Below are 22,249 nucleotides of genomic sequence, written 5' to 3'. Positions count from 1 at the left end.
TGCAAATGAGGTATTCTTACTCTTTTTTTTTACACGTTTCCATGGTTACTTGCAACATGAGCATATTAATTTCCATACTGAATTAACTGCCTCATAGGATTTAATTGATTCAAGGATCACAGGAGAGAAAAGCTGGATACAATAAGTGATCTCCATTCAAGGAGGTCACAGGCAGGGCTGGTGCAGCAGGGTAGCCACATTTAAGAGCAAGAATGAGTTCTGATCAGATAATCAGAGCAGCTATTTTATATACTTCTACTGGAGCAGCAAGCCACCCTGCCACTGTGACGAACTAGAGCGCAGATACAATTATATCACTTATCAACTCAGTAGAGTCAGAAACTGTACGCATTTGGAAGAGAATGAGTATAACAGGGCTTTAAACTGTCACTTTTCATAGCAGATAATAGAGAATTTGTGACATTTGATAGAACCATAATAAAAACATAGAACAAATAATCGAGAAAACTGTTTGAAAATGAATTAAAAATAATTGGCAGCTGCAGATTTTCTATTATTCAGTACCTACCTCTCACATTTTTGATGCATTTCATTATCAGAGCAAAAATGACAACAAAACGCACAGTCTTTGATTATTCCACAATATGTGAGCAAGTTCTGCACAAACAACCTTGTCCGTGTGATTACACATTTACAAATCATTGCTAAGTAAAGTACAGGAGCTCCGACTGGTGAGAGAGCACTGCGGCACCTGTGTACTTGACGATGTTGTCTAGTAGCAGGGGGTACTTGGTGAGCCGCATCATCTCTATAGGAATGAGGTCCTTAAGCTGCAGTCTGCGACACTGTCTGTTGCTCTCTGCCTCCTGCAAAGCAACAAAACGCATGTTGGATGCACAAAAGCAGCCAGCCAGAATGTGAATTTTATCATGTATAAATGATGACTGAGCATCAATTTTTTTAGTTGACAGATCCATAGTTTAACCCTTCAGTATCATACATTCATACAGTGTAGGAGCTAACCAGACATTTCAAAGCCCACAACGTTTTCTCTATTGAACTCATTTCTGCATTAGCATCATTTCAGTACCTGAATGAACGAGGTGAATCTTGAGTCTTTCTTCTTGGTCTTTATGATTTCCAGAGCAAAAGGCTGGTTACTGCAGAAGGTCCCCACCGCCTGCTTGATCTTCTCTTCCTCTCCGCCGCCAAACTGTAACCACCAAACCCGAGACAGAACAGAGCAGAGATGGACAGAGGGTCAGATGATCTGGGGCAGGGTTAGTTGCCACGGAAAATCGTGCTACTTAACTACTACAATGAGTAGCCGACTCCCAGAAGGGGGCCGTCCTTACATCCTCACAGCAGAGACAGCTTAAGTTTCAGTGTAGACTGGATCAATGCTCAGACCCTCAGGGGAGCATTTACCCTACTTATCCCCCATAGAGAGACTTTAGACGAGGCTGCCAGCTGATATGTGGCTACCTCACATCAAATATATTACACATGATACTGAGATGTGAAGACGTCAGCCAAATCTGGGGCATTGTCTGACATAACTATTAACTGAGGAATGGGCTTCTATTTCTCTCACTTGCTTCTACTGTGATATTTCCCGTTACTGAGGAGTGCAGATGTTGTTTTATGTCACGTTTAAAGTTTTCTCCTTCAGGATTTTGATGCGAGCTTTAATGTTAAGTGTGACAAAAATGCCAATAATCCATCCTCCGTCATAAACAAACTGAACATAACCGAGTTGACATACGTATGAAGTGTCAAAATAACAGAATTGAGGCTGAGAAAGGCAATATTATGCCAACGTCAACATTTTTTTCTCGTTATAAAGCAATTCCGGGGGACAGTTGAATTTCTTTTTGCACAATGTGTTTTTTCTAACCACATCAGTCATCCTGAAATTTATTCAATATAAGAAATTGTTTGAAAGAGGAAATACAATTTTGGCCGAAGAATTGTACTCACCCAGGAGAGCAAGTCGTCTCCTATCTGATCAATTACTGAAGATTCATTTCTCTTCCGAACGGCAGCCATTTGCTCAAGTATTGAAACTGAAATTCAAAGCAGAAGCACCAGCAGACAGTCAGCATGTATGTGTGGAAGATATGAATGATGAAAAAAAACAATATGGCAGCGTGATGATGTAGATGCTGATGTAGTACTGCTTTCTTTTAAATTTCATATTAATTCAAACTATCTTACTTCAAATGTGTTTTACAGATTCTTAGTAGTTAAAAAACAGATGTGCATAGAGATATTTATAGATGCATGCAGAATATAGATGGATTTAAAGATGTGTGCGTACCGTGCAGCTGTAAAATCTCCTCCAGGTTGGTAAAGATGTTCTTGATGTCAGCAGGAGGCAGGATGGCCTCTTTGGAGAGCTTCTGGTAGAAAACGTGGTCCAAAACCTTCAGCATCCGCACATGAGCACGCTCCGTGTAAAACAGCTCTGCAGACACAATGCAAGATGTTAATTCACGACGACAGAAGATTTGCACACCTCAGCATTAGGCACATTTGACAGCAGCTTGGACTGGATCCCAGCAAATTCTCTGCTGCGTCTCTCTCACTTCTTCCACTCACTATTTTCTGCTGCACAACAGTATTTTAGGGCATGTGGAGGGGGGAAAACCTACTGAAGTCTTTGAAAATATAAATGTAGCTTCAGTTGATTTCACAGTGTCGTGTTCTTACCATTAATAACTTCCTGTCTCTTGATTTCATGAGGCCTGAGACCCGCTAGGACCTCTCGCCCCACAAGCTGCTGCCAGTTTGGAGGATCATGCTCCGAATCTGTCCCCTGGTCGTCCTCACTCTGGACATCAGCTGCACACAGTCCCTCGAGCCTAAGACAAGACAGATACTTGGCTTTTAATCTGGGTAATAAGGTTCACCACTGCCTGTCACTGCTCCTTATTTTTAAGACGGATTTAAGCTTGGGAAGTCAAAATGATCAAGTTTACCTTCTTAATGCCTTTGGTGTTCCCTCATGAGCTCTGAAAGATGTCAAAAGATAAACCAATGACAAAAACGAGACATTTTAATGTAAAGAAGCAGAAATATGACTATTAATGTACCTGTCACTTTCTCTGTCATCCTCTTGCAGTTGGTCCAGGCTGTACAGGTCAAAGTGCGAAGAAAACCCATCCAGAGGGTCAGACTGAAGGCCGTCACTCAGCCTGGAGGGGCCTGAGGTGGGAGTCCCACCTGGCAAACAAACAGCTTAGAAGGCATTCTTCTACAACAGGGGTGTCAAACTCCGTTCCTGGAGGGCCACTATCCTGCATGTTTTAGATGTTTACCTCTTCCAACACACCTGATTCAAATGATCAGCTTATCATCAAGCTCAGCAGAAGCCTGATAACGAGCCTGATCATTTGAATCAGGTGTGTTGGAAGAGGGAAACATGTAAAACATGCAGGATAGTGGCCCTCCAGGAACGGAGTTCGACACCCCTGTTCTACAACCACCGCCGCTGTCTTTTTCTTGTGTATCTTGTAGCTCACCAGTATCAGCATCTCGACTAGACTCAGTGCTGTAGAAGGCGCTGTTTGGAGATGAGGCGTTGACAGACATGGAGTGTGTGAGCTCAGAGCCCTCGCTCGACTGGCTGCCTCTTAGATGCCCAGTTTCCATGTGCTCACTTGCCCCCAGTGTAGGCTGAGACAACTGTTTCTGAGGCCGGGGACGGCCATCCAGGGCTTTACTCACTGAAGAGAAAGCAGTGTCAAAGTATTAAAAAGGTTCAGAGGCACTGTTGTTATTTTTGTGACTTCAAAACTCCAAACTTACCTGAGGCTGCCTCGTTGCGGCTGGGCCGACGCTGAGGGCCAAGGATACTAGGAAACCTGGGCTTTTTCACTTTCTCTTCTCCCTCCTTTTCTGCCTTGATGCTTTTCTGTAGTTCATCAAAAACACAGAAATACAAAGTGTCATGTAGATGATAAGAGGAGAGGAAGGAGGATCATGAGCCAAGAATATATAGTACCTTAATCTTGGGAAGAAAGCTAATTCGAACCCGTTTGGACTCCAGACTGCGAGGTTCCTTGACCCTCACACCAAGGTGCTTCATGTATGTATAGATAACATACTGCATTGTAGTGCTAAATGAAAACGAAAGTGAGAACACTTCAGTTTGATTGCTTTCTGAAATTATAACTAACGAAACAAGACAATGCTAAAATTCGAAGAGGACAAGTATCCATATTGTGACTTGTACCATATGTCATGCCAGTCGTTCTCACACAATTTCCACACAAACCATCTGGGCTGTGCTGCGACCATATGGCATTTCAAACAAGACTGTTTCAATCAGTCACACTTTTGAATTATTTAATATAAACATACTGCATAAATTACATGTTTTCTTTAAGAGACTGCCCGAGTGCTTAATTTGTAAACTTGTGGGGGATGTCGAATGGGGCTTAGCTGACACCAATATGCTGTTGTGCATTCTTGGTTAGAACATCAAAGCCTAAACTTAGAAGATGAAAATGACTACCACTGAGAAAATATTCATTTAGCACAAGACGGTTTCTAATTATTGATTTAAAGGTGCTAAAAGGTCTAAAAACAATCAAAAACATACTGATGTGACAATTCTTTGATGTAATTGTGAGACTTCTGGAGACAGATGGTTTGTGGGCCATGAGAGCTGTTGAAGCCCTTTTACACGCCTTAAAGAAATGCTCTAATGCTAATGAACAAATTCCTCCACAATACTAGTTTTCTTACCATTTCTCTTCCTCTGTGGTTTGAGTAGTTAACCTGTGAGCAATACAAAGAAGAAACTTGTCTGAGTGCACAGTGACAGGAAGAAACTTTCTAAGTATATATGCGTGGCCTGTCGGTATTTGTAACTGCATCTGCATGTGCTACTTACAGGATATCTTCTATCTTGGTGATGATGTTTTCAGCATATGAGCGTTCCCGCTCGAGAGTGACCCGGTCTCTGACTCTCTCTTGGTCCAGTCTGGCCAGCTCTACTTCAGCCACTGTTAGTCCCATACTGCGCTTCTGCCTACATTCATCAACACACCACGAAATAATGTGATCAGGTCCACAATTCCTCAGAAAGAAACAACTAAACAGACTGCAGGTTACTATACTTATACTGATTGTTTTTTTTTATTATTATCTGCAATGAATCTAAACCAACTATTATCACCAAAGCTAAAAGTTTACCTAAAATCCTCAAGGTTCCTCTGAATGTCAGGGAGCAGAGAGTCCTGCAGTGTTTGAACATGTTGCCTGTTTATTTCCTCTGGGATCAGCTCTGTCCGCCGCCGATCTGCAAACACACACACACAGTCACTACACAGCAGGTATCAAGGGATTGTGGCATGTGCACACTAAATAGCACAGTCAAGCAATATTTTCCGAACCATCAGAGCATTTGATTTCTACACACCTTGGTCAAGAGGGTGCATGGCTTACTAACAGAAGCAGGAAAGGTGGCAAAAATAATCACCTGCTCATAAGACTGGGCAGACAGCCAAATGAAAGAGAAGCAAAGCATGAACTACTTACCGAGATCAGAAGAGACAGATTCAGGAACTGCCACTTTTAAATTCTGCAACAAAAACGAACCGGTTTTATACTTCAATCACAAACTGTGAAAAAAGAGCGACCATCTTCAGTCCAGCATGAGCCATCAAGATCATACATCAATGCAAATATAATCACAGAATCACCTATGAATGGCGCATTAGCAGAAAACATACAACCTTTCTGTAACCTGTAAATGTGACTGCCTTAGTTTGGTGTCTGATGAAAACACTGCTTTGCTCATGGGTATCATTCCATATTTTGTCAAAAAAAAATCTCATTATTGGTTCTTCAGATGGGAGTTAGTGCAGGATTTAACGACATAAACAGATGTTTAGTCTTTTCTTTGTCTAATTAGTGTCATGTTGCAAATACTCAAGAACTGTGTTGACGTGCAACATTTTATCAGTTTCATCAAATTCTAATCTGAGTTGTATTGTGTGCTTGTTGTGCGACAGAAAGATGAATGAACAATGTATGAGTCTGAACTGCAGTATCTTTATACTGCATTATACTACGGGAGCAAAACTTTAGAAGACTTACTGCTCCCCGGTCAATGAAGAAGGTGTGGAGGTCCATGAACACCCGTCTGGTCTCTTTGGAGTTGGTCTGTTTGTAGAGGTCAGCGTAGAGGTAGCACAGCTGAAAACACAAGATTAGGATTAATAAAAGACTGAACCATGTAATCTGCCCGGTTAGATAAAAACAAGAAATTAAAACAACAAAAAAGATGTTAACAAGGTGTGAATGCAGAGCCATACCACAGGAGCGGGGTCGAACTGAGAGATGACGTGATGCAGGAAGGCTGCGAGGTGGGCAGGGCGAGACTTGAGTTGCTCAATACTGTTAAAGCTGTTGCACTGGCCATTTGTCTGGAACACAATCAGCAGTTTGGTCAAGTTTATATACCAAAAGACTGCTCGACTGGGATAGTATAAATAGCTGTGTTCAAATAAACGTCAAGCAAATTTGAAGCAAACTTTTGAAATGTTGTCTCCTTCAAAAAAAACAGAAAATACAAATTTGACTAGTTTCCAGCAACTGCTTGTGAGTAAAGAAAAAAAAATGCTGCGTCGAGATGTCAGAAGGTGGCAGTACAGACTACGATGTGCACAGCTGTAATAAACATAGAAGAAGCCAGAAACCAAAGCAGTTGTCTACCCCCGTTAAAAAAACAACAACAACAACAACAAAAAATAACACAAAGAAGAAATAGAAAAAAATCATCTTTGGGCATCTATGAGAGAAAATGAGTTCAGGAACTGTTTCAAACAGGAAAGTTGTCTTTATGTCCTCATATCAGCAGGCAGTAGGGCATGTTTCATGCCTTCCGTAGGTGAAGACAACAAAAGAAACCAAACAGCTAATCAGTCATGTGATTTAACTATTTGCTAGATTAAAACAGTTTTTGAAAGCTGCACAAGTGTTTTTTTGTTTGTTTTTTGTTTGTAATTTGGCATTTCCATGTACTTTTCTAATGCAACTTCAAGATACACATAAAAATACATTATGGAAACACATCTAGTGGCAAAGTTGTTAAGTTGCTCTGTGAAGAAATACCTGCTCCTGGTCTGAATCAAAATAGTCATCTTCAGCTCCAATGATTTGGGAGACAAGGCGAGAAGAGGAGGGACTGCTGACTGTGGTGGGAGATAGAGAGTCCTAGACAAGACAGTGATATATAGTGAAATTACTTTTCTCATTTGAATGATCATAGCCTCCCCCTGACAAGGCATGCACTTGCACTCACAGTCATGCAGTTAATTTGTCAAATATACCAGGAATGGGATGAATATATGTACATGTCAAATAGAATTCATACAAGTCCAACAAGTATAGCTACCAGATCAGTGGTGTCCTCTGTCTCGGGGGAGTGGCAGGAGTTGAAGCTGTTCCTGGGTGTGTTCTTTGGGCTGGGGCAGGATGAATCTCTGGGAAACTGGTTATCTGGAGATCCAGGCCCAAATATGCGAGATATCTGGAGATGGGATGAAACAAAATATTACATTCTCAATTCATCTCAATTTTACAAAAGAATCACCAACAACTATGAACAAACAGCTCATTTTGTTCTCTACAAAACATAACCAACAGTCATTTAAATGCACAATCAATGCATATATGTCTAGAGCGCTGGTATTTTCAAGACCTAAAGGAGTCTAAAGTTAAGCAGGGCTGATTCAATTTATTCAGCATACTGTCCTTTGGTGTTAAAAATCACATTCAGTCTTGGAATCAACATTTAATATGAAGTTCAAAAGGATTTTTTAACTGTTTAGCTTTAAACTGTGATAACTTACAGGACTGCTGGTCCAGGACAGGTCTGTACTGTTGTCTCCTTTTGGGGAAAAAGTACGCTCCATCTCAAACATGCTACCATCATCTGCATCACCACCTGGAACAGCCTCCTGAGCGTTTATGCAAACACATGATTTGTTTTTGATTATGAACAAGAAATGTACACAACTTCCACTGGAAGACATGTTCCAACATTTGCACAAGCTACGAAAAAACTGACCAAATTGACATTGGTAATGATTAGTAACAATATGAATTTATGAGTATTTCAAGAGAGTAATCTCATGAAATATGACAGTTCTAAAATTCACAGACGGCAGACAAATATGTTGATATACGTAACACAAGGCTGAGCGAGTGATGTGTATAAAATAAGCTGTCACACAGACACAAAAGAGTGGCTTCCCACAGAGAAAGCCTAATCCTCTGATGAGATTAGGATTTATGTTTGTCTGGAACGATCTCTAAATGCTCTACATAATATGATATAAAGACTGCGTGGATGTTGCTGGCAGATCAGTGTCCGTAGATGTCCTGTTCTCTGGGCTAAATTTGCATGTTAGTTGGTACCTGTGTTGTCCCAGTGGCCCTGAAAAGCTGACCCTGCAGCTGAGGAATGTGTTTTTTAGCTTCCTGGATGTCTTTCAGTAGTCTGGGGGAGGGGTTCCTGCTGTACTCCTCCTTCATGGCCTAGACGGCAGAAATGAGAAATCAAAACATGAACAGTAGTTCCTTGTCACTTGTATCTAGTCAGACGATAAAACTGGCCATATGTAGACTCTGGTATCAAGTGCAGAATCTTAGGTAAGCATTAAAACATCACTGCAGGAAGAACAGCAGTCTCAAGAAGAGTGTACATACTACATGCCTCTGACCCACAACAATGTTCTATTTAAAGACAAATGAAACATGAGCCTTTGATTTTCAACAGAGATAATGCAACATTCCCTTAAAGGGTTTAGATACACATAACTATGCAATGAGGGTGCACCTTGCTACTGCCAAAACCGACAAGGAAAACAGCATTACAATAGAAGACTGTAAGTGACAGTGATTGTTATGCTAACCTGCAGCTCCTGCTGCTCTTTACAAAGCATCTTCTGCAAGATGTCAGCCTTCTGGTTGCAGACACTGCTGTTCTCATCCTGTGGGGAACAATAAAAAGGCAAGTTGAAACACATTTGCAACTGTGCTTTAGACTCCAAACAAAAAACATTTAAGCACATATTAGACATACAAGATTCAGTTATATTCAACAAATATTTAAGCATAGAGAAAATTGCTAGAAAGGACTAGAAAGGATGATAAATATAAACACCACCACGCATAGCAGAACATTTAGAAGCAAGAGAAAGAAATAGACAACCATCTTCTTGGGAAGATGAATAAGTAAGACAAGTTTGTGGACAGTGAAGGCAAGAAATAGTAGGAGGGCAACAGAAGTATATAGAAGTCTTTAGTACCCATGGTGAATGTGCAGAGGAGAGGCGGTCCTGAGGACTGTAGGGACGCTCTGCTGCTGGGGAGTTTGGAGAGGATATGCTAACGCCCAACATTTCAGGCTCTGCTTCAGGCAAAGGGATCTGGGCAAGCCCTGGGGGGCGCCCCAACACTGTAAGGGCCACATAGGAGCCCGCTGGAATGAAAAACAAGAGGTTTTTCAATTTTATTTTAAGAGTTATGTTGAAAATGTCCTTTTTGCTAAAATCCAGACAGAGGAACTCACATTTGATAAGTTTCACCACTTCAATGTGATTAGAATGTGTAACAAGGGTCCCGTTAACCTGAAAGATAGCAGTGATGAGAATTAAAAACAGAAAAAAAACAGATGTCCAAAACCTTCCATTCCAGGACCAGTTGTACATAATGACATAACGCTTAATTCCCAGACAGTTCAGACTGAATGAAAATGCTAACTGACCAGAAGGTGGCAGCCTACTGCCTCTGAATGGTCTTTGGAGAAGAAAACAGTGACATGAGCTGTTGAAAGACATGGAGGCTGATGAACACAATACCTTGATGATCCTGTCTCCTGTCTGAACACCTGCCCGCATAGCAGCCCCATCTGGCAAACACACAGGAAAAAGAGCATTAAAGCAACAGAAAAGGCAAGGAAAGAAATCAAACAGATAGAAGAATGAAACAGTTTGGGGGCGGCGGGATAAGAGTGAAAATGCAAAAGACATGCAGCTTCATGGTGCAGTGGTTGATATTCCTGAACAATGAATACACCAAATAGCCTTGACAGACCAGATGCGGCAAAGTGATTATTTTGTGTGCTATTTTGAAAAACCATAACAGTGGTTATATTACGAGAAGGACCTGTTTCACGGCTCCACCCCAAACAAAGGGATTTAGGCATGAGACAGGTTATTATGAGAGCCACGTCTGACTCTATAGTCAGCAGCATACAGCTCAAGCATTTTGTAAAGCAACAACAGATACACATTTTGGGTATACTAGTTTGTAGAATGGGAATTTTCAGAAGTGTCTGTGAGGTACGAATATAATTAATTTGGTTTGATTAGTTGCTATAATAACAAGACAAGTATGACTAACAACCTGCAACTAAAGAATTTATCTATGAGTGATTCAATTTTTGGATGTGAACGAGCTAAACAAAAAGAGGGCTGAAAGCAAAAACTGCTGCAAGATTGCTACAGACACATTTTGTTCTCTATTGGCAATGGCGTGAAAAAGAACGAAAGAAGTTGTATAAATTATTCAGATGAAAAAAAGTAGATTGCTCTTTGTATTGAGTCAGTAAGAAAAGCACAAATGGGAAGCCATACAGGGATAGTTAACACTGCCATGCATTGATGACAGTGCAACAAAATTCCTTGATCAGTTCCTTCCTCTTCTGTCTCTTTCTCTGCCACAGTACAGACCATGCAGTGTTTTCTGTGACCTGATAATGGCCTGCAACATCCTCAACAGACAGTCGGAGACTACTGGGGATCACAGAAGCCTCCTGTCAAAGTCCCCTCTTTAAAAGACAACTTGATAAAGCAGAAGCTTCGGCCACAGTGAAACTACTGAGGAGGAAATACAGTATACAGTCAACAGCGTCACTAGTTGTGTCAGAGTGGTGGTGGCTGGAGAGTCCCAATTACCACCCATATCTGTGAGCTCCCAGCAAACTGTCACGACAGTTTGTTGTCAATGTATGAAAAAGGAGCCCACATCTCTTTTATGAAGGCTCAGACCAGAAGTAGTCATTCCAATAACATCTTTTTCTTCCTGCTTTTAAGTGTGAGACTCAAGCTTACCTTCTTTGACAAGCTGCACAAACACTGGGTTGTCACCGCTGACAGTGAGCCCAAAGCCATTTTCATCTTTCTGGATGATTACACATCGTTGGACGAGACCTGCAAGTGAGACAGACAGGACAGAGAAAAATGTCTTCAAAAGGACAAGGAAGTCACTAAAGAAAGTTTACTTAACGCAGTGAACTCAGCAACAGACATTCTGAAAATAAAACTAAACCTAATCCTTGTACTGTAGTCATTGCCAAAATATGACTTTAACCAGAATGAAACCTGATTCCACTGAGAGATACTAATCACACTTTGCACTTGATAAAGCTATGCACATCAAGCTTACACATTTTTTGGAACGACTTCAGGTACATTTGGTTTTTCTTACCTAGAAGTATATTAAAAGAATGAATTGCTTTAAGAAGAGTGGGCTTTGCGCTTAGCATAGACAAGGGGAACATTCTTTTCAAAGTGCAAATGAACATTGTTTTGAGACATACTTAAAAAAATGTGAACCTGTCCTTTCACACAAAGATAACCAATCCCCTGTAGTCTAGGATTCAGCCATCAGGATAAAGAGTGTGTACAGTAAAGAAAGCTTGTTGGTCTGAAAACATTTTAAGAGACAAAGGTATGGTTTCTATCGTTCAGGTGTAATAAGTTTTACATTGGTAACTGAGCCAACAACAAAACAGAACAATAACTCCTATTCAAGGTGTAAATATTATTGATGAACCGTCTATATGAGGTGATATTTGAGACAGATCAGACATCTCACACCTTTTGGATTGTTATCTCACAGGTCAGAAGGAGGAACGTTACTTTTCAGGTTCCTTATGCGGCGTTTCATTAGCATGGCGAGAACAGATTAGAGCTTATCTTGTGTCTGGCCCACAGCGACAAGGCTGACAGGATCGCACATGCTAAAGACAACACAATGTTAAGAATGCAAAACGCTCAAATAAAAAGAATAAGTTGTCTCGTGTTATTAAAACAAGAAGCCAGCAGTTTTTTTTAAGTAACAGCAAGCTACCATAAAACCTCTCTATAAAGCAGATATTTGATAGTGACCCTTGAACTGCTTTCTTGTGGCGTCCAAGATTTCCTGGTCGGTCTAGCATCAACGAGAGAGGTGAGTCGATCGATAAGGTCAGCGGGATGGGGGTTGGAGAGTGGAAGGAATGGCAGCTAATACATGGAGAGAGGTTGGGGGAGCCAAAAGCCCCAGGCTGGGGGGAGGGGTGTACAGAGAGGGTTAGGTAGAGCTGAGGGAGCAGGGGGAAGGGAAAAGGGGAGAGGGCAGGGGTGTCAAGGAAGCAGATGAAGCCATATGGGTTAAAGAGCTGGTGTGAATTTGCCTCTAGATGCTGATCTTTCGCCTGTGGTCTACGTTTAAACAGTATTTTGCAGATCTTCAGTTGGTGTTTGTACACAATGAGTAATGGGGGCGCTGACATGACCACAGATCAGGTTAATCCATCTGAGCTAATGTATTATTCAGAGGTTTAACTGATCTGTAATCAGCACCCTTTGCTGAAGCACAAGGAAATGTACACAAGAGAATGAACTGACCTTTAACAATGACATTGTACCTTTAGCACCACAATCACAAAAAGCCTAACACATGTCGTACTACTTTCCTTGAATCTGCATGTCTGAGTGTTTAGAGCTTTAAATGCTGCTCTGTGATAAAGGCTTTCCATTAGGGAATTTGTTCTCTTCTGCCATCAGGAACAGCTGAGAACAGAAAAAGCACACCTATGCGTTGCTGAAGATGACAGAAATGGACAATCTTGACAAACTGTCCTAGACAGACACTGGACTCCAAACTTGCATTTCTGACAGCTGTCTCACTGCATGCAAGATCAGAAATCCACTAAAAGCCATTTAGGTTGACAATTATCTAATTCAGGGGTGTCGAACTCCATTCCTGGAGGGTCACTATCCTGCATGTTTTAGATGTTTCCTTCTTCCAGCACACCTGATTCAAATGATCAGGCTCGTTATCAGACTTCTGCTGAGCTTGATGATAAGCTGATCATTTGAATCAGGTGTGTTGGAAGAGGGAAACATCTAAAACATGCAGGATAGTGGCCCTCTAGGAACTGAGTTTGACACCCCTGATCTAATTTCAATTTGCTTAAAGATTTATTCGTTTCACTTAGGCTGACAACAGCAAAAAAAAAGTACAAAAGAGCCCAAAATAATGTTAGAAAACTTGAGAGAGCAGCTAAAACATGGTTATACTCTCACACCACAGGGCTCCATAATGACCCCGGCTAATGTGGATTCTGAAAACAAGTCACTAAACTGATTGTTCTGTGGGTCCTGGGCTTTACTCTGGATGTAAGTCCTCGTAAGCATGTAAATACTGTATATCCTGTAAGAGCCTTTTCTCACTTAATTGAAAATCAACATAAACATTACGACCCGGCTCAAGTGTTGAGGGAAAAGTAAACAGTGGATTGGCCTCCTGGTAATCCATAATCAATCTGTTAACTAGTATTGAGCAAAGCTGCTGAAGCCTTATACACTGACTAATGCATGCACTGCAGCTGCTGGGAAGATTTTGCACTTTGCTATTGTGCAGAAAAGATTTAAATATTTCAACTATAATACAATTTGCCCCTGAAAATTTAAAGTGGAGATAAATGATTAGGTATCAACATTATTCAAAGTAGGACGCTAGATCTGTTGATTTTTTTTGTCTCATGTCAGCGAACAAAATATTTTGCAATTCCGGAACTACTTTCTGTTATATTGCACATCATGTACTCATCAGTTTTATCAAAAATAAAAATTCTCTTCAAGACATGTCTCTCAAAAACTGAGCACTAATTTTTCTTGTCTATTAATTCAACTGTTTATAAAACGGGTAAATCACATGTTGTTGGATCCCAGTTGGTGCTGATTCCGTGCACAACCTCTGACCATGCATTTTCACATTTAAAAATAAAACGCTTTCGCTGTTTAAAACAAACAGCTAGTGGCAATTTCACACCAGGATGTGAAGCATGTATAGATGCAGCTGTCACACCGGCCATCCCTGCAGGAGCATCTTACCACAGGACTCAGGCTTCCCTTCTGCTAGCACACTGCTGCTGCCACTCTTCTGCACCACCAGAGCTTCTGCTCACAGCCCCCACCAGGCAGAACACAGCGCAGACAGCACAGCAGCACACAAACAAACGACGACGAACACAAGGAAAGGAAACACAAAACAGGAAAGAGAAAATCATGAGGGAGAAAAAATCATGGGAGAAGAAAAACTAAATGAACAAATAGGCCGTTTAATAAAACAATGGTTTGGATAGGCACTAAAGATTGTAGTCGCTAAGAATTAAGTAGCTTGTTTCTTTCAGTATGTATTTCCTTTTAAAAATAAAACCCAGCTAATTCATTGTGACTCCAATAACAGCGGACACATTCTTCCAAATTTAAAACTGTATCATAATCATGACTGCAAGTGGTTAAGGTGCAATTTAGATTAAAAATATACATGCACCGATACACAAAGAAGGCTACAAATGGTCAGGATCATATGTGGGTTCTCAAATCAAAATATTGTGCAAACGATGCAATGACCATAAAGGGATAGCTGTACACTTAAAATGAGGTTACATCCACACTAACAATTTTTCATTTTAAAACACTGTTTTAAGACGGAACGATCTCTGTCCAGACAAGTGTTTTAGCATCCTTTCAGAAATAATATCTGTTTATTAGGAATATCTGACTGGGTCTATCAATGCAATGTTTTAGTGACTAGTAGTGGACTGGATGGTTGCCCTGTGCTAAAGCAAAAGACACATGATACATACTTTAAACATGGCTGTTCGATATACCGATAGAATACAGGTACCTATCCTAGTGGAGCCCAGGTTGATTTAACACGTGTGCTGGCCGGAGCTCATTAAACATCAGTGACTACGTTTATATGCCATCAATATTCGAGTTAAGGTCAATATTCGGGTTTCTGAAACATTTACATGTCTAAGCAGACAGAGTTACTCCTGTTGTGTGACACTGTGCTGGCGCTGTGTGGCGCTGCGGTAGTTGCCGTCGGTTGCAGTATTCAAAAGACCAAGATTCCTTTCGGATGAAACATGCGCAGAACGCAAACTAATGTTTCTTTCTATGGGGATATTCCCATGCGCGTTTATATGACGAGATATTCGGGTTAGAAAAGGAGTAACCCAGGGGTCTTATTCGGGTTTTTAAAAACCGGAATATGAGCACATTCGGGTTTTTGCGGGTGTTTACATGGCCGTACGCAACTGGGTTATTGCTAATATTCCGGTTAAGAAAGGGTTTTTGACTGCGTACAAACGTACTCACAGAAGACTTTGTCATGGTGCCCTCTTTACTAGCTAAATCCTCTCAGCGCACAGAACTGCCTGCCTCCTCTTTTTACAGCAGTATTACACAGTACGAGACACTACAGCTCATCTACAATACTTAACATGTGTGTTATGTAGGAAAATAGTATTGACAGACACTAAATATTACATAGCATAGATTGGATCAGGGGCAAAAAAAACTTCCTGTTCATGCCATCACACCTGAAAACGCACATCACATGACTATTTACGTACACTGGGCATAAGGGTGCCTTTGTTAAACATGAAGCACGGGGTTGGATGCTTAGTTGTAGAAAATATGACAGAGGAAGAACAGCAATAGTCGAAAGCACAACAGCTGCGAGCATTAACAACAAGATAGGCAGCACATGTAGCCTAATTTGAATTATCCATTGATAGCTAAGAATTATGTATTTATCTTTCGGAAAATTGTCACAAGATGAATCAGTGAACAAATGTAACGACAGTTTGGGCCAAATCCGAAAGCGAATGTGAATGGATTTTTACGGCTGCTTAGAGTGGTTCGTTCTGCCCAACCATGATTAAAATGCCATCCCCAATGTTTTCAAAATAAAACAAGGTCCAAAAATCTCTTCTTTAGGCATCCTAAAATTCCAGCATAGTGTGACACTAGGATCAAATGTAGAAGAAGTTACATATTTTTAAATGACAATATATTAGTGTGGATGTAGCCTGACCCTTCTTACAGGCTGCAGGTCCAATTATTAAAAAACTACACAGCCCTATTTTTCAGAGCACAATATCCGCTATATTTAAAGCCTTTATCGTTAATTGATAAGCTCACTCCACATAATCCATTCTTTTGAACACGTGGATCTTAAAAGTCTATTTCTAGAGTGTCTGACTACTTCTGCCCGTCTCTAATGAACCCAAACCACTTTAAAATTATGAGAAAAGAAGTGAAATCAGGAGAAAATCTAGGAAAAGATTGTTAAAAGAGTTCATGCAACTTGCAGATAAAAAAGGGACAAGCAGCAAAGTGCATCATGCAACATGCAAAACTTCATGACAAACACAAATGTGAATCACGTCTACACATAAGAATCAAATGTGAACAAAGTAAGTTTCAATTGAATAATCATTTGCTCCTCTGTGGGTATGGTGCACTTTATTTAAGCACTGCATCAATCCAAACAGCCCAAACCATTACAGAAATGCACACAGAAAGATTTTAGTGTGGTGTTACACACAGACAGGCAGTAAAGTACGAGTCTTGTGCAACCACTGAGGGAACACATTTCATCTATGTTTTGTTGCATCATACAGAGATAAGCCGCCATGTGGTGCAGAGGATTTTCTGTTTTGTTATGAATACAGAAGCTTCAGTCATATCTCAAATTACACTGCCCTGATTGCTTATAAATACCACAGGGAGTGTCACCATATCAATCTAGACTGCTTCTGAAACTTAACAATCTCCCCTGCAATAAACTTGAAGCTGCACTGCATAACAGTCTTTGTGGCTTTTTGTGCCCTTCAAGTATGCATGCAAGCATGAGACCACCCAACCACTTTGAGCATACAAAACCCACAGATTTATGTAAAACTACAAGAACCATGTGAACATTATACACACAGCTGCAGATTTTTCAGTCCATTAATCAAAGCACATTTCTGTGCTTATCAGCTTAAAACCAGCAATATTCAATGCAGCTTAAGCTTCTGCCAAAATGTTACTGTAAGACAGCATAATGCAAATGTAACCAATACAGACACATTATACTGTCCATTAGCTGAATTAGCTCAAAATAAAAGACAATTCCAAATACTGTTCACAATAAGTTGTCATGTTCTAGTGATGAGACTCAAACAATCACCTTAGATGAGACCACATCAGTAAATATTAATGTATTGTTATCTCTGACAACCGTACATCAATCAAGCACAAAACATGGAGTAATATACACACACAACACCGTTCACCATCCCAGCATGCCTTGTGCAAACCATCATCAGCACACTTGTTTTATGAGACCGTTGGTGTGTGTTAGAGAGAAAGAAATGGGTGAGAGGGACAGAAAGAAATACATGAGACAGTCAGTGATGCACACAGAGATAGAAGTAGAAGATGGAAGCAAAGCAGTGTGTGAAAGTTGAATGGGGAAAAAAAACAGGAATATAAGTCCGAAAATGAAAGTGGGAAGTTACCTGTAGGGTCAAACTCATTGGAGGGAAGTGAGGTTTTGTCACTTTTGGGTTTCTTGTCCGGGGGGTGGTCTTTACTGAGAATGCTGCTGGTTCTAGAGAAAGAGGAACATCTGTGAGAGATGGACAAACCAGGTAGCTGAACGGCACAAAAGCAGCATTTCTCCAATATGTGTGTGTGCACATATAACACTGCAGATTCTAATACTTTTTTTTTTCAAGGAAAGTCATTGTAATGCATGCATCTTGGCATACGATTACCCTGCAGAAGCACAAGCTTCAGGCAAGTGTGGATTCAGAAGAAATTACAGCAACAGAAAGAACCAACCATTGTTCATTGCAGCATTGAGGATAATGCGGCAGGAGGACCTCCTAGTGTATGAATCATGCTGAGTGTGTCTACTGTATAATGTGACAGCCAGAGAGGATGTGGAGCCGCTCTGCTGAGTGCCCAGAGAGCAAGGCCAGAGAAAGGACGCTCCTCAGTGGAGATGCCACAAGGCCAGACTCCAGCTTGAACCTCGGGAGGCTATGTATGGCTGCCTCTGCCTATACTGGCCCCAACTGTGAAAGGCCACTGTTCTGTTCACAGTGAAAGGCAGTGATGGGCCGCCCTTAGAAGAGGGACCCCTTTGTCCCTCACTCTGTGTGTGTGTGTGTGTGTGTGTGTGTGTGTGTGTGTGTGTGTGTGTGTGTGTGTGTGTGTGTGTGTGTGTGCGCATGAGTGGGGGTGGGTGGGGTATGTTTGGTCCAAACTCTGAAGACTTCTGTGTTATAGCACACCAGGCCTAGTAAAACCTGCCTCATTTCCCTCATCTGGAGCTCTGTGTATGTAGTGGTGTGTGTTCGTGTTACCACAGGATTACCAACCCATGAGCATGCATGCCTCTGCAATTAAGTTTGATAAAATAAAAGATTCCTACCTGTTTGCTTTCTTGGGAAACCTGCACGATAAAAAAGAACAAATATTAGTATGTTAGAGAAATGCCCTGACAGATGTAATACAGTGCACAGAAGCTGAACTGTTGATGCTTATACTGAGGGTGCAAAACAAGACACCACACTGACAGCTTCTCCTGAGACCCATAGAGTGGTAAACATGATAATCCTGATCTAACATCAGAGTTCTTCAGCTGCAGATTAAATCCTTTTCCAGGTCAAATGTCCTCCGCCTCTCAGATCTCAGCTGTGTGTGCGTGTGCCACGGTTTAGTTCCTCACAGACATCACAACTTGACTGTAATAATCATATCCTAATCGCATACATGGCTCGTTTCCTTCGAAGCGGCCTGCCCCGACACCGATTACTGCCACAGAGTGATGTAGTGATGAAACAATTTAAGAATACTGTCAGTCCCATATTGAAAAAGGCAATGTTTTCCAGGAAGTTCAGAGATCTGACTTGCTTCTTAGCAGAAAAAGCATGACGGAAAATTTATGATACAATGTTTAAGGAAATACTGGCACTGTTAAATCTCGGAATAGGAGTTATTTCTCATCATTACGATACAGTATTAAGGATTTAAAAGAAAGAAAAATCTTCATACACAGAAAGTTCTAATAAACTCTACATTTAAAGCTAAAGGTCAGCCTCCACACGCTGACACTGAATGGGGCTGAAAAGAGTGTATATTAGTATCGGTGGGAGTAAGCTTCTCACAAAACGTGACCCAGCTGGAGCTGGCAATTCTGACAAAAGAGACAATTTTAGCTCTAGTGTTCAGTAAAGATCAGATATAAATACAGTTCATGACAGGCAAAATCACGTGTGTGGTGTTCCCGGGTTCCCTTTAAGTCACTGGGGAACTCTAAAAACAATCTATACCAAAGCAATTTAAGGGGTAACGATGATGAGATTTTATTTTCAATCTACATTTCATTAAAAGTTAAGTCTCCTGAAAACTCATCAAGTTTGTGCCAATTATCTGGGTGGCCCCTCACAGCTACAGTATTCAGCAGTCCATGGTGGGGTCCGCACAGTCAGCACAGCTCATTTTTCTCCAAGCAAAGGGAGCCATGCTTTATTTCATTTAGTATGAAAAACCACTTCCAGCGAGTTGAAAGCTATATTGTTACATAGTTACCATAAACCCTAAATTTAGATTCAGTTTTAATATTTTTACTCTGATGAAGTGGAAAACATGGAACAGACTGACGTATCAGTGTGGTAATAATCCCACAGCAGTGAATCCATTTTCAAACTTTATTGTAATGCCCACATCTTTTTATTTGAGGCGTCGACTCGAGACGCTGTTAATTTAAAGCTATGTTTGACACTGTACTTACAGTGTATGATACATGCTTTTTGAAATGCTTGAAGAAATGAAAATGGTTAAAGACAACAGGAAACAAGTAAGTGGAACTGTACTGGCCCAGTTTAAAATCCAAGCACACAGTATGATAATACAAAACAGTATTATAAATGACTACACATTTCAGAACACCAGTCTTCCATAATGGGGGGGTCTCACGACTTACTAGCCCACATTAACTCTCTTTCTCTTTGCGACACTGTGTCCCATTCAGAGCCATGCAGAGGCAGCTGAATGGCCCGTTTATGAAAATGCCTCAGACTGTAATAAGTTCCAGAGCCTCCAGCAGAAAAAAAACTAGCTTTAAGTAGCCCACTCCCTAAGAAACCTCTGAATTGGAAAGATGGAAAAGTCAGGATATAAACACACACGCTGAAATGGCACATGCGAATGCAGTAGCTCAGAGATGGCAAAACTGAGTAGGCTGATGTTGTTCTTGGTTGATCATACAGGAACAAATGAAAACATGACAGGCAAAGCAAGTTCTAAAAGGCGAAAAGATGCGTCAGGCTGTCTATAATGTCTGTGCCAAACTAGGCTAATGAATCATGTTTTCAGAAATAATTCTGTACCACTACATGGTGTTTTACAAGTGTCTAGTATATGTTAAAACTACTGAAAGAAAAAGAGTTTTGCTTAGAACTGTAATGTAGCATCTGCACCCTAAATAATAATGGGATAAAACCAGCACCAGTCTACACAACAAAAAAATTACAAAAAAAAAACACCCAGCCTGGGAAATGTTTAAGGACTGAGGAGAGGGATAAAGGCAAGCATGTAAAAAGATCACAAAAGACACAAGTGAGAGAAAAGAGGGATGACAATATCTGAACAGCAGCATATTAGGTGTTGAAGGAGCAGCAAAGAATTAAAACACAGGATTAAAAAAAATATTTTTTCTTAAATTATAGGAGTCCTGAAGCTGCCAGGCCTCTGGTAGAAGTTCGTAAAAACACACAAACATACTCCTGCAGGGTTTGACTGTGAAACTTCCATAGTTGCCCCTGGCAACTAGATCTGAATCACAACTAACCATTTTCAAGGTCTTAAATCTCTTGTTTACAACAATGTGATTACAAAAATGAAGGCAGGTTTTGAAAAAAAACGGGTAGAGGAGAATGATGCTGGCATGTTGTTTTTTTGCACCAGTAAAATTGAGTGTGTGAAATCTTTGGGTAAAATTGAGTGTGTGAAATCTTTGGGCAAAAAAGTGAATGAGAACAACTTATCAGTCTGACAGCAAAACTACAACACAGCCTTACTGATAGCGAGGGCGTGAGACACCAAACCTGCTACAGAAACTCTGCTTCAGAGTACTCAATTGGTAAATGTGAAAGACGTCTGCAATCAGCTGTGAGATTTGTAGTTTTTTTTAAAGAAGTATATGACACCCAGCCGAACCCCAAAAAGGCGCAATAATCACAGAAAAATGGGATGGACAGAAAAGAACTCCAAAAAACAAAACAGACAAACCTATTGCATACAGACAGCTGACAAGTGCTGCTAAATGGTGGTAGAAAGATGGTTCTCCATACATCTTCCAGAAAAAGCAGCTGAAACATGTTTCGCAGCTCCAGAATGGTGAAAAGGCCATGAATGAAGCAGGGTGCTCCAGCAACCTTTCATACATGGATATAATTCATCTTTGTAGTAATGGTTATTTCATTTTGTTAAACTTTCATCGTGTATTCCTGTGTGTGCCTATGCACAGTAACGTCTATAAAGTAACTAACCCTAACCCTCCCATACAAAATATTGCAAAACATTATATACTGACAAACTTTCCTGTTCCAATCAAATCAAATGTTTCCTCAGAGCTACTGTGAGCGTTGCGTGAGACAGAAGTGATAAAGGTGATTTTGAAAAAGTGCAAAGTGACATTAAATAGGACAGTTGCTTTCAATGTGGAAGCAAAAGTGTGTAACAGAAAATGAGGAAATTAAGCGACGGATCAACCCTATTTTAGGTTGAACACCAGAAACTCAGTGTCTACAACGAGACTCTGCAGCACTTCACCTGCACGTTAGCCAACCAGCAAACTGACAACTAGTCATCATACTTAATCTATTAAAATTAAAATTGAAAAATTAACCAAAAGGCCTGACAGCTGCATGGATTCCCACTTGGTTTTGTTTTATTTTTTGTTACAAAATAAGCAAAAATGATTGATAAATACACATAATAATTTGTGCTGGCAATTCAATAAGAATGGAGCCTAATTAGCATATTGATTATGTTACTGTTTACATTGCTGTGCTGTTTGTTCTTTTAAAGTCCATGAAAATGATAGAGATATATTGCAAAGGTAAGACACGGTAATCAATAAATCA

General features: G+C 40.6%; 1 protein-coding gene across 2 annotated transcripts in view; it reads right to left on the bottom strand.

Annotated features, from left to right (window-relative positions):
- The window catches only part of arhgef12a (Rho guanine nucleotide exchange factor (GEF) 12a), a 39,219-nt gene that overhangs the window by 5,508 nt on the left and 11,462 nt on the right, over window positions 1-22,249 (bottom strand). Inside the window, exons 2-29 of one of the 2 annotated variants that reach the window (XM_051957928.1) lie at window positions 18,532-18,552; window positions 17,612-17,703; window positions 14,145-14,210; window positions 11,094-11,192; window positions 9,840-9,889; window positions 9,551-9,608; window positions 9,288-9,460; window positions 8,892-8,969; window positions 8,395-8,514; window positions 7,827-7,934; window positions 7,370-7,504; window positions 7,087-7,188; window positions 6,288-6,398; window positions 6,070-6,168; window positions 5,509-5,551; window positions 5,164-5,269; window positions 4,862-4,999; window positions 4,714-4,746; window positions 3,968-4,082; window positions 3,772-3,877; window positions 3,486-3,689; window positions 3,057-3,186; window positions 2,943-2,975; window positions 2,674-2,825; window positions 2,282-2,428; window positions 1,942-2,027; window positions 1,052-1,174; window positions 713-827 (exon numbers count right to left, since the gene is read on the bottom strand). In XM_051957928.1, coding sequence (XP_051813888.1) covers window positions 713-827; window positions 1,052-1,174; window positions 1,942-2,027; window positions 2,282-2,428; window positions 2,674-2,825; window positions 2,943-2,975; window positions 3,057-3,186; window positions 3,486-3,689; window positions 3,772-3,877; window positions 3,968-4,082; window positions 4,714-4,746; window positions 4,862-4,999; window positions 5,164-5,269; window positions 5,509-5,551; window positions 6,070-6,168; window positions 6,288-6,398; window positions 7,087-7,188; window positions 7,370-7,504; window positions 7,827-7,934; window positions 8,395-8,514; window positions 8,892-8,969; window positions 9,288-9,460; window positions 9,551-9,608; window positions 9,840-9,889; window positions 11,094-11,192; window positions 14,145-14,210; window positions 17,612-17,703; window positions 18,532-18,552 — 2,843 coding nt within the window. The remainder of the gene's footprint in view (window positions 1-712; window positions 828-1,051; window positions 1,175-1,941; window positions 2,028-2,281; window positions 2,429-2,673; window positions 2,826-2,942; window positions 2,976-3,056; window positions 3,187-3,485; window positions 3,690-3,771; window positions 3,878-3,967; window positions 4,083-4,713; window positions 4,747-4,861; window positions 5,000-5,163; window positions 5,270-5,508; window positions 5,552-6,069; window positions 6,169-6,287; window positions 6,399-7,086; window positions 7,189-7,369; window positions 7,505-7,826; window positions 7,935-8,394; window positions 8,515-8,891; window positions 8,970-9,287; window positions 9,461-9,550; window positions 9,609-9,839; window positions 9,890-11,093; window positions 11,193-14,144; window positions 14,211-17,611; window positions 17,704-18,531; window positions 18,553-22,249) is intronic. The other variant, XM_022210983.2, reaches the window with a different exon arrangement.

Source organism: Acanthochromis polyacanthus, chromosome 13, assembly GCF_021347895.1.
Source record: "Acanthochromis polyacanthus isolate Apoly-LR-REF ecotype Palm Island chromosome 13, KAUST_Apoly_ChrSc, whole genome shotgun sequence".
NCBI classification, from domain to species: domain Eukaryota; kingdom Metazoa; phylum Chordata; class Actinopteri; family Pomacentridae; genus Acanthochromis; species Acanthochromis polyacanthus.
This window is presented reverse-complemented; position numbering and strand designations above follow the sequence as displayed.